This window comes from Prionailurus viverrinus, chromosome B4 (genome assembly GCF_022837055.1).
Source record: "Prionailurus viverrinus isolate Anna chromosome B4, UM_Priviv_1.0, whole genome shotgun sequence".
NCBI lineage: Eukaryota > Metazoa > Chordata > Mammalia > Carnivora > Felidae > Prionailurus > Prionailurus viverrinus.
Window position 1 is genome coordinate 58,764,439 of NC_062567.1, and position 12,395 is coordinate 58,776,833.

General features: G+C 36.6%; 1 protein-coding gene across 22 annotated transcripts in view; it reads left to right on the plus strand.

The window, feature by feature from the left end:
* CCDC91 (coiled-coil domain containing 91) overlaps positions 1–11,778 on the plus strand; it is a 353,778-nt gene extending 342,000 nt beyond the window's left edge. For all 22 annotated transcript variants that reach the window (XM_047867305.1, XM_047867307.1, XM_047867304.1 and 19 more), the window contains one exon: positions 10,683–11,778. In XM_047867305.1, coding sequence (XP_047723261.1) covers positions 10,683–10,793 — 111 coding nt within the window. In that variant the 3' untranslated portion in view covers positions 10,794–11,778. The remainder of the gene's footprint in view (positions 1–10,682) is intronic.
* The last annotated feature ends 617 nt before the right edge of the window (positions 11,779–12,395 follow it).

Below are 12,395 nucleotides of genomic sequence, written 5' to 3' on the forward strand. Positions count from 1 at the left end.
TAAGCAGCACCCAGTTCCCTTACCTACAAACTGTGAGATGATAAATATTTTCTGTTTTAAACCACTAGGTTTAGGGTGATTTGTTACACAATGACAGGCAACTAATACAACACATAAAGATGTTCATCTCTGCCTGGCAGGTAGCAAGCACTACCAATCAAGAATTAGTCGGGGCGCCTGGGTGGCGCAGTTGGTTAAGCGTCCGACTTCAGCCAGGTCACGATCTCGCGGTCCGGGAGTTCGAGCCCCGTGTCAGGCTCTGGGCTGATGGCTCAGAGCCTGGAGCCTGTTTCCGATTCTGTGTCTCCCTCTCTCTCTGCCCCTCCCCCGTTCATGCTCTGTCTCTCTCTGTCCCAAAAATAAATAAACGTTGAGGGGCGCCTGGGTGGCGCAGTCGGTTAAGCGTCCGACTTCAGCCAGGTCACGATCTCGCGGTCCGGGAGTTCGAGCCCCGCATCAGGCTCTGGGCTGATGGCTCAGAGCCTGGAGCCAGTTTCCGATTCTGTGTCTCCCTCTCTCTCTGACCCTCCCCCGTTCATGCTCTGTCTCTCTCTGTCCCAAAAATAAATAAACGTTGAAAAAAAAATTTTTTTTTAATAAAAAAATAAATAAACGTTGAAAAAAAAATTTAAAAGAATTAGTAACACTATTCTCAAAACAAGACGAGACTTATTTCAACATTATGGGATTATTGATCATGCACTGTAAATCATTTTCAGTGTCACATAAGACAAAATTTATCAGTCATCTGACATTATAAAATAGCATGGGAAGACAGGACCCAGGAGGTCATGTAATTCTTTCTTCTACTTCAAAATAAGATGAAATTTGAGTTGCTGAAGGTCAAAACAAAAGAGGAGATAGATAGTAATTGGCAGATGTTCCTTAGATTGACACAAAATAATTGCTAAAATCTTTTAAAGATGAATTGACAAAAATGTGAGTTTGTGTTTGTTACTTGAACATTTTGTTACATAGCAGTATCTATTTATATCTTTATGTTTATTTAATTTACAAAAGGCCATCCTACAGATTGCAGTATTCGCAGTAACCAAGACCTTGAAAAAATAATGTGGGAAAAGGTTGTTTCATCGTTTGGGAGCATGTAACAAATTACATTAAAAACTTTATGTGGAATGTCATATTAAAATCAGTCTTCTGCCTTGCCAGAATCAATCCATCTTATATTTGAGATAAACTCATAGCTTGCCATTGAACTCTAAAAAGTAGGATATGGAACTTATTAATGGGTAAATATAACCTTATGGCTTAGAGCCCTAAGATAGAATTTCTGCATACTACTACTACAATTTTGTTTACCTTTCCTTTTGTTTTTCTAAAATTTCCCTAAATCTATGGATTTCTTTTTTTAAGTTGTTTTGGAAATTTTTATATTTTCTTTGGAAATTGTCAGAATTGGGACTAAAGCAGTTGTTACCAGAACCTCCCCCCACCAACCCCGCGCTTTTTTTCAAATTCATTCAACTTCGCATGGGGAAGCTCATATCCTAAAGTCTAGTGGCTACTATCAGGCAAGTAAGAGTAAAATCTTTACTCACTACTACAGTACATCCTTTTCTGGCCAGCTGTTTGTTTCAAGATCGAATAAGGTTGTATTCCAAGGTGGTTTGCCTGCACGTCAGAATCTGGAATGCATATTGACTTATTCTGTCCAGATGATTTTGCAAGGAGCAAAAATGAATATTCCCATAGCCCAGTGGATTCTATGGTAGTTTGAGATGAAAAGACAGGACTGCCCAAATATGTAGAACTTACTTTAGATGATTCAAAAACAGAGAATTTACTTGCCCTAAGACATCTTAAAACAAAACAAAAGAAAGCAAAAAAACAGTTCTTCAGTTGTGGCCAATAAGGTTTAAGACTCTTTATACCCGTTTTTCATTTACTCTAAAAGAGCATCTGTAATTCATCTTGTGCATGGTAGAAAGTTACACAATTTCTTTATATGTTGACATTTTTTAACTGTATAAATAGTCAGACTTGAAATATACTTTAAAGTTGAAAAGTATCCTCAAAGAGAAAAGGAGATGAGAACTCTGGATTGAAAGTCTTCCTGGGACGTGAATGATGACCTGTAAATGTTCTGGTAAAGAGATTAGGCCTCCATTTTCTGAAGTTCATGGTTGAGGCAGTTGGCACTGCCTTAGTTCAGACCACTGCCCTGACTACATTGAACCTGTTAGAGTCAGAGTTATTCTAAACATGTATTTTATGTAACATTATTAACTTAAAGTTGGTTCAGAGTCCCTTTCAACATGATTTACAATAATGACATAGTTATATTCCCAGAGAGGGGATTTCATGTCTAAACTCAAGCTTTATATACAATATATCCCTCTTGCAATCAAATTTTCTTATCTGAAAATGTCAAGAAAAGACTATTTTAAAAGAGAAACTCTTTATGGTTAATATACCAGTAATAAAACAGATAGCATAGAATCTCCATTAATGCAACTAGTAATGTTATACAAAAGTCTAAAGTTTCTTAGGCTGAAATGATGAGAAGCAGAATTTGAAGATACAAGAGAAAAGTAAAGATGGTCTTTAGAGCAAAAATATTTAGATGTCATACAATAAAAGTAATCACCACTCAAGAATAAATTGATCTTCAAGTCTGTCAGCCCTTATTATGATGGTTTCATAAAACATACCAAACCACTACAGTTATGTTTACATATTAAGTTTTAAAATCGATCTGCAGTCTACTTCCTTCATGTCTACACTGAGGCTAAGAGTGGTGATGTCACCACACCCAGAATAGTTCTCTGCACCTTCTAGGAATGACTCTTACCTACCCATTGTTAAATACTTAGGGAGGGCCTAGAATGTACTTGATACGTGGTAGAGTTTTTTTAAGCAAAGATAAACTCAGGTTGTAATACATTTAAATACATTTTAAAGAAGCATATTTTTTAAGTGTAGGAAGACATACAAGTTTGTGAAACTGGTCTCTTAACCACCCAGAGCATCAATTTAGACTATGAAATCTCAAAATATCTTCTCGCTAAAATTCCATGCTTACTTATAAGAGGATACTCGATCAGTGTAGTCTTCTTCCTATATTTGCAGTTTGTTTTGAGTCTACAGGAGTTCTGAAGAAAAATAAATTTGTGGAGCATTTTTCCAGTTATGCTTTATGCACGTGCACACACACACACACACACACACACACACACACACAATTCCTAAGTTTAAAAAAGTTGGAGAAATGTTACCATACTGTAGCCATTTTCGCAATTCAAATGTTTATGAGCACAAAAGCTCTGAGGAGTTCTAAAGAAAAGAAACCTTTTTAATTCCTCATTTCCCAAGCTTACCTGACTAAAAAACCCTAAAACAAAAATAGAACATGTGCTACATAGAAATGATATTTTACACATTGTGGGAAACACTACTCTCATTTGTAAGGACCTCAACAACTTAGAAAAATCATTGTTAGTAGTTTCCTTGGGCTGCTATAACAAAGGACCACAAACTGGATGGCTTAAAACAACAGGCATTTATTCTTTGACAGTTTAGCCTTAGAAGCTAGAAGTCTGAAATGAAGGTGTTGGCATGGCCATGCCATCTCCGAAGGCTCCAGGGCAAGATCCTAGCTCCTGCTGTTGCTGGCAGTCTGATGCATTCCTTGGTCTACAGCCACATCACCCCAGTCTCTGCCTCCATTTGCACATGGTGTTCTTCCCTGTGTCTGTTTCTGTGTTTCCCTGTCTCTTGAGTAGGACAGCAGTGATTGGGTTAGAGGCCATCCTAATCTGGTATGTATCTCTTGCCCTGATCTCCCTCCTGAATTACACTCTTCTATCCAATATCTGACTTATCTGATAGGATTAGACAAACCAACCCCGTCTAAAACAAAATTCTAGTTTTCCTCACTCCAGCTGCAGTCCATCATCAGTAAATGGCAATACCATTCTGAGAATAACCTTTTATTTCTCTTCTCCATTCATCCACACTTCTAATCCATCAGCAACTCAAGTTGGTTCTATCTCAGATATGTTCCAAAACTGACCTACCATTTAGCTTCCCCTGGAAGTGGTCTGAGTAACGTTGTATCTTGCGCACACCAAAAGTCTCAGAACTGGGTCTTCCTCTTCCGCTCTTGCCCCACTACAGTCTGTCATCTCCAGTAACAAAATGTGGTCTTTTTCTTTTTTTCTTTTTTTTTTAACGTTTTTAATATATTTTTGAGACAGAGAGAGACAGAGCATGAACGGGGGAGGGGCAGAGAGAGAGGGAGACACAGAATTGGAAGCAGGCTCCAGGCTCTGAGCCATCAGCCCAGAGCCCGACGCGGGGCTCGAACCCACGGACCACGAATCGTGACCTGAGCTGAAGTCGGACACTCAACCGACTGAGCCACCCAGGCGCCCCAAAATGTGGTCTTTTTCAAACCTAGAGTGTGGTCATACTCCTGCTCAACACTCTCCAATGCCCTCCTACACCTAGAGTGTCCTACATGCTCTGGCCACTGTCTTGTTTCTTTGATCCTCCCTCCTTCTCCCCATTGCTCATTTTGCTCCAGTTTTACTATATGTGTTGCCCATCCTTAGTCAAACCAAATCCGGACCTACATTTCGGACCTCACTCTTGAAGTTACATCTGCCGTAAAATTTTCTTTCCAGATGCATTTGCATGGTGCCTTTCTTCCCTTTCTTCTTTCAGTTCTCTTCCTAACCAAAAGCTCTCACCTTGGTCTTTGTCAAGTACTACTTTGTTATTTTTTATACTACTGATCTCCACCTGAAAAGTATTAGTTTGTCTCCTCAAACTACAGTATAAATTATGATAAAACTGAGTATTGTCTGATTCATCACTGTATTTCCAGTGCCTATAATGCACATCGTAGGTGACAGAGAAATATTAAATAAATGAGCAAATGAAAGAATGTATGAATAGTCCTAAGCAGACTTTCTCCACTACAGTCAAGCCTCCTTCTTCAGTGTCTCTCAATAGTCTATCTTTGTTCTCCTAACCTGCTTTCCTCAAATTGCTAACACATCTTCTCCTCTTTATCTAAGGAAATGCTCTTGATACTCTGAGCACCTGTTCAAGTCCCACCTCCGTGAAGTTTTCACTGCAGCCCTCCTGCCATGATCCCTCCCTGTCTGTCATCTTCCATTAGACTCCATCTTTACACATCAGCATCTAATTGTTCTTCAATTACTGTGTGTGTGTCTCTCCTGAAAGATTATAAACTTCTTAAGGACAAGGACATCATTATTTTATACTTTTAGTGCCCAGACCTCAGAGCAATCATGTACAAAGAGTAGGCGATTCTGACTTTTTTATTGATCAACTGATTGACTAGCTGATTAATTGATTACCTCAATCTCCAACATGTAAATGAAACAACTTGAGGGCCTGTTGTGAGGGGAGGTGTATAATAAAGTCAGAAAAAGAGGGATGTTCATATCCAGATAACACCATTAAAGGGTCGGCATTGTAACAAATAAGTGACTAAAGAACTATTTCATTTCTTATTAGAAGGTAAACAGTCTTTCTTACCCAATATGATGATGTTAACTGGAAAATCTGCTTGAGTAATCACAGTTCCAGATCATCATACTTGACCTTTCTTCAGTGCTCATGAAAGAGTTTGTTAGTGAATGTGAAAACTGAATCCATAACATGTACTATTACTAAACTGATAACATTTGTTTATGAATCACCTTCCATCAGTGAATTTGCCAGATATCCATTCTAGCTTTATTAAAAAATTAGATCACTTTGTAAGCATAGTTTAAAATATGGTGGAGGGCAGGTTAAAAAAGTAACATTGATAAAGGTAGACCTAGTATTTTCACATCTCTTGGTATATGTTGCTGGTAGAGGCCCAAAAGATATTGAAATTAGTACTAAGTGTATTATATATATCATATATATAAGACATATAATATATATATTCAAAAACAATGTATTAGATTTTCTGGGATGTAAACAGTGCTCTTAACAGTACTATTAAAATAACCTACATAAGGGTGCCTGAGCGGCTCAGTTGGTTAAGCGTCTGACTCTTGATTTCGGCTCAGGTCATGATCTCATGGTTGTGAGATCAAGCCCTGCATCAGGCTTTGTGTTGAGTGTGGAGCCTGCTTGGTATTCTTTCTCTTTCTCTCTCTCTCTCCGCCCCTCCTTGCTCCAGAAAAAAAAAAAGCCATACTTGTTTGTAATTGACTTTGAATTGTGCTTTTTAGACCAAGGTATGTTCACCATCCATTGTATTGTATTTTGGGACGAAAGCTTATGTCTAGACATGTTTTTCTTTTTCTTTGCCATAGCATGAAATACTAATGGAAAGGTAAATCTAATGCAGGGAATTACTAGGAACTCATGTGTTCTTTTTTTCCCCTCCTAATCTTATTAATATTAACTTCTGGCAAGTAGTATGCTCTGAAATGGTTTTCAGCAGTATGCAAACTCAAGAGATGCAAAGAGGGGGAAAAATATTTATAAAGCACAGGTGTCTATTTCTGAGACCTCAGAATTTCCAGGTTATTTCCAGGTATCTGAAAGAGCTGAATAAAGGCTGAAGCAACAGAAAATGAAGGGAAAACAAAGCAGTTAGAGCTACAGTGTTATTAAGAGATTGTAAACCCCATATCCAGAAATGTTTGCCACCACTACTCTGGACATAATATATTGTCAGCACAAAGTCATAGAATACAAATCTTTGATTCACTTTGAAATGAAAGTCACAAATACAGGACTAACTCCCAATCTTCAAGGGGCAAAAAGAGTTGAATATTTTGCAGAAATCTTCTTGCCTCAATAAAGGATAATAAGGTAATGCCTAATAAGACAGAAGCTGTTGAAATTCAGGAATTTGCCATGAACATCAGCTTGATATACTCGTTTCAGAGACAGGAATTCACTGTCTTCATAAGAGAAAGATCTTAAGTGTTCCTCCTCACAGATATGATGTTATGTATCATGCCCAGGAAGCACCACCAAATTAGAAGTTCAGCTCTGTGATGGCCCAATTTATCTAGGGGATCAGTGTCACCTTATTGCTCCTTGAAGTGTTGAGTTCCTGTTGATTCAATGGATCCCTGCCTTCAGAAAGTCCTGGAGAGGCTTAGTGAAAGATGCAAAATGAACTTTGGAGCTGTCTAACCCCAAAACCAGTATGGCCATCATCATATAATCCACTAATTCCATAAGCAAAAGAAGAGAAGTGCTTGATATGTTTCAGTAAACATTTTATCAAACCTTCATATATATATTATGCTTTTAAAATTTTTACAGAATATGTATTCATTCTGAATGGATAAGTAGAGATGATTATTGTTACTTAGCAACAGTCACAGGTTGCGTGTTATGTGAGCTTGTGTGATAGGCCTTCTAAAGCAGAGAAGTTTATCCTCCATCTCATATTCAGAAATTCTAATATATTCAGTTAAATTTCATTTTAATGGAACTCCTGATTATTCTAGGGGCTTCTAGAAGACTGAACTATTAAAGCTAACACTTATTATATATGAACATGAGTTATGAAACTTAATTGTAAAGCAAACACCCATGAAGCCACCTCCAAAATGAACCCATGTGTCTCACCCAGCCTGACACTATCCTCTACATACAACTCCAGATACAACCATCCTCATTTGTGATTGCATAATTTCCTTGCCTTAAAAAGAAATATATTATTGCCTATTGATGTAACTCAAAATAATACACTTTAAAATTTTGCTTGGCTTTGTGCTATATGAAAAAAAAGGACATCAGACTATCTCTAGTCTGACCACTTCCATTTTAAATTCAATTTTATTACAAATATTCACTAATTTATATTCTTCTGAAATATTTGATGGTATAGTTAGTAATATGTTTCTTAACATGCAATGTATTCAGGTTTATTATAAAGTTGTAATTAAGATAGCATTATATTTGTGTAGGGACAGGTAAATTGTCTATTGGAACAGAATAAGGAGACTAAAGACAGACTCTTGCATATATGGAAACCTGATTCAAGGTAGAAATAACACTGCAGATGACATATGCTTTGGCTCATGCATAATTTTTAAATAATTTTTAAGTAAATTTTAAATAATAAAATATCCATTTTTATATAAGTACATATAAAATTATAAATACACAATGGAAAAGTATGCAACGATTTAAGAGAAGAAAACAGGGGTGATCCTCTCATACACTGCAGATTGGACTAATATATTAGTATCCTCACTCTATAAAGCAATTTGGTATTATCTATCACAATTTAAAATATGCAAATATAGGGGCGCCTGGGTGGCTCAGTCCGTTAAGCGTCCGACTTCAGCTCAGGTCACGATCTCGCCGTCTGTGAGTTCAAGCCCCGCGTCGGGCTCTGGGGGCTGATGGCTCAGAGCCTGGGGCCTGCTTCAAATTCTGTGTCTCCCTCTCTCTCTGCCCCTCCCCTGTTCATGCTCTGTCTCTGTCTCAAAAATAAAAATAAACGTTAAAAAAATTTTTTTAAATATGCAAATATGATGTAGAAATTTCACCTGTTAGAATCTGACCAAGAGACAGCATCAAAGATCTTTTCAAAGGAGTGCACTCAGGTTGTTAATGTCCTTGGTGCTTCAAAAACAAGACAAAACTGGAGTAAATGGACATGTCTATCAGTGAGGAGAGTGGCTACATAGATCATGGAACGCAGTCAAGTAATGTCTTAAATGAGATCGGGAAAATTTCAGTAATAAAATTTCCACTAAAGCAGTTGAAATAAAGTGATTGTATGCACTCTCCCATAGTTAAAAATTATTAAGATCTGGATCAAATATTTTAAAAACCTATCTTTAGGGGTGCCTGGGTGGCTCAGTCCGTTAAGCGTCCGACTTCAGCTCAGGTCACGATCTCGCCGTCTGTGAGTTCGAGCCCCGCGTCAGGCTCTGGGCTGATGGCTCGGAGCCTGGACCCTGCTTCCGATTCTGTGTCTCCCTCTCTCTCTGCCCCTCCCCCGTTCATGCTCTGTCTCTCTCTGTTCCAAAAATAAATAAATGTTAAAAAAAATTTTTTTTAAAATAAAAACCTACCTTTAAATGCTTGAAAACATCCCAAAATGGATAGAAACTGGGAATGGACTGGAGTTAGTTATTAGTACACTCTGCTGTACTATTTGAATTTGGACCAAGTGCAAATTTTTTAAAACTACAAGTATTTATATTTCAATTTGTTTTATATATATTAAAATAAAACTTTTAAAAATTCACCTTAATCTCCTACATATTTTTTAGATTAGGTCGAACTTGTTTTCACTTTTAGAATTAAACATGTATCTGTCATTTCCTGGTAGACTGCCTTGCTCTGTTTGAGTAACTATTTACTGATTCATTCAATCTCAGTAAATATTTACTGAGGGTCTAACATGTGCCAGACCCTCTTCTAGTTGCTGGGGTACAATAGTCAGCAAGACACACAAGGTCTCTACTCACTGGGCTTTTATATTGTCATGATGAGCTGTCTTGTTGAATAGACATGTATAAGCAGAGGTATATATTCACCTAAAGGTATATCATCTGAGAGAAGAAGGGGAAAATAAAAACAGGAAAAAGGATGAGGAGAAATCCTATTTCTGTATGTACATTAATGTAAAACTGTTAGAATTGAAGGGACTCTTAGTAGTGTTCAATTTGTTTACATGAGCATTTTGCGAAATACAATGCATTTTTATTAACTAATTTTTAGGATATTTCAAAGTTTTAATCATCCAGTTTTTCAGTCATTTTGAATGTCAGCAGATTGTAGAAGTGGAATTGAACAGAATTCTTGGTTGGATTTTTTTCTTTTATGTTGGGGAAAGCTTGTCAGAAGATTATGTCAAATTTCACATAAGTATGAAAGGTATATTCTGTGAAATGGAATTTACTTAACTTTGTGAATTCCTTCATTGTTTTCTAACCTATAGGCAATGTGTTGTCATTGGTTATTTTTATACCAGGGGCAAATTTATTTTTCATTTAAGTTTTTAATTTCAATTCCAGTATAGTTAATATACAGTGTTATGTTTCAGGTATACAATATAGTGATTCACCAATGCTATACATTACTCAGTGCTTATCATAAGTATACTCTTTAATCACCATCACCTATTTCACCCATCCGCCAATCTGCCTCCTCTCTGGTTGCCATCAGTTTGTTTTCTATTGTTAAGAGTCTCTTTCTTGGTTTGTCTTTCTCTCGTTTTTTCCCTTCACTCATTTGTTTTATTTCTTAAATTCCACATATGCATGAAATCATACGGTATTTGTGTTTCTCTGACTTATTTCACTTAATGTTATACTTCCTGACTCCATCCATGTGATTGAGAATGGCAAGATTTCATTCTTTTTCATGGTCACGGCTGAATAATATTCCTCTTTGTGTGTGGGGTGCACACACACACACACACGTGCGCGCGTGTGTGTGTGTGTGTGTGTGTGTGCTGATCAAATGTATGCTATTTCTCTAGTAACTGAATACTAATACCAATTTTAAAATTATAATGATTATCACCTCACTTTAGATAATATAGGCCAGAATTAGTGACTACATTGTCTCTGAGTTTAAAGCACTATTTGGTTTTCTAAATCATCTTAAGCCCTCATCTAGTGGGCTTCAGTGGCATAATATTCCTTACCCCTCAACTAAGTGTATTTTTTTTTCTCTTTTTCTCTCCCTCTTTTAAAAAAAATCAACAGCTTGATCAAGTCATCCGCCAAAGAAGCCTGTCCAGTTTGGAACTGTTCCTCTCTTGTGCTCAGAAACAGTTAAGTGCTTTAATAGCTACAGAACCAGTTGACATTGAATAAAGAGAACATGACAAGCAAACCCACACTGGCAATGGATAAATCATTAGACCTCTAAAATACATGCTGTGAATTCTAAAGATGCTTTTGTTTTCTTTCCAAACCTTGCAGAATTCATTTCCACTTCAAGGGTAAACTAAACCAATATTTAGAAGAACTATCACAAGATCTAATTTATTTTCTCTTGTTTTCTCCTTTACATTTACTGTTATTTTCATAGTAGTAGGAGCAGCAGCAGCAACAGAAAATAAAATGTGACCCAAAAACCGTTGAAAATTGCCACATTACCAAAAGTTAATTAAACTTCATATTCTCTGGTGGCCTATTACATAGTATTTGGTAAAAGTAGTAAATACCTTTACTTATTGCTTCACAGTGGCTCCTGATAAGATTCTGGAATGTAGCCATACATTTATTTGATTTTGCGGATAAACAGCATGGATTTCCACATCACTAATTTATCTGTGTAACTGGGATATAAAACACTGACGTGACAGAGTCATTCTGATATTACCAAACCCCTTTTCTATAGAGGGATCTATGTATTTTCATTGGTAGTGATTAAAAATACTGAACATTATTATATTAATTCAGCTTTGATCTGATGTACCACTTAAAGGGGTATGTGTGTGATATATGCTTACTTCCTGTTTCTGTTCTTCGGAGTCACTATAATTCAATAAAATCATTTTTCTTATTAATCCTATCATGAACTTAATCTCTAGAAAGATAATATAACTTAGCCATTTGTAGGAATTCAGGTACAATATAAAAGATATGAAATCCTTTCCCATTACTTCATAATGTATTTAAATTATGAGCAGTGTACTTTAATGCAAAATCATGAGTCTTTTTAACATCAGAATTAAAATGCTGTCATTAAAATGTATGCAAACATTTTGTCTTGTTTTCTGAAATGCTTCTATTTCCATGGGCTTTGTACTTTTCTGGGATTTCTCAATCTAATAAAAAGAACTCCAAAAGCTTACTTGGTTATTATTTTTCCTTTTTTAATCTTTCAAAAATTGATTCTTTTAAAAAAATTTTCTTAAACTTCTATATTTATGGATGATGATGTTTTTATACCTCCACCTAAACATTTGAAATAAAATTTGCCAACAGTCGTTTTTAAGTGTTGATAACTACTTAGTTTTCTCTTATAAATTTTAATGAGAAATTAAACAGCAACATAGTAAATCAAGGAGGAGGGCTTTTAATTCAGGAACAAGCCAATAACACAATGTTATAGTCATATTTAAAATCAGTTGACTCTTAGGGCACCTTGATGGCTCAGTGGTTAAAGGTCCAGCTCTTGATTTTGGCTTAGGTCATGTCACGGTTTGTGAGTTTCAACCCCAGCCCCAACTGGGATCTATGCTGACAGTGTAGAGCCTGCTTGGGATTCTCTCTCTCTTCTCTCTCTCCCTCCCTCTCTCTCTCTCTCTGTCTCTCTGCCCTTCCCCCTCTCTTGCATGCATGTGCGCTCTCTCGCTCTCTCTCTCCAGATAAAGTTTAAAAAAAATCACTTGACTCTCTGTCATCAAATTTGAAATGATAAGGTATTTTACAAGTCGCTTAAATGTTAATTAGATGAAAATGAAGCAT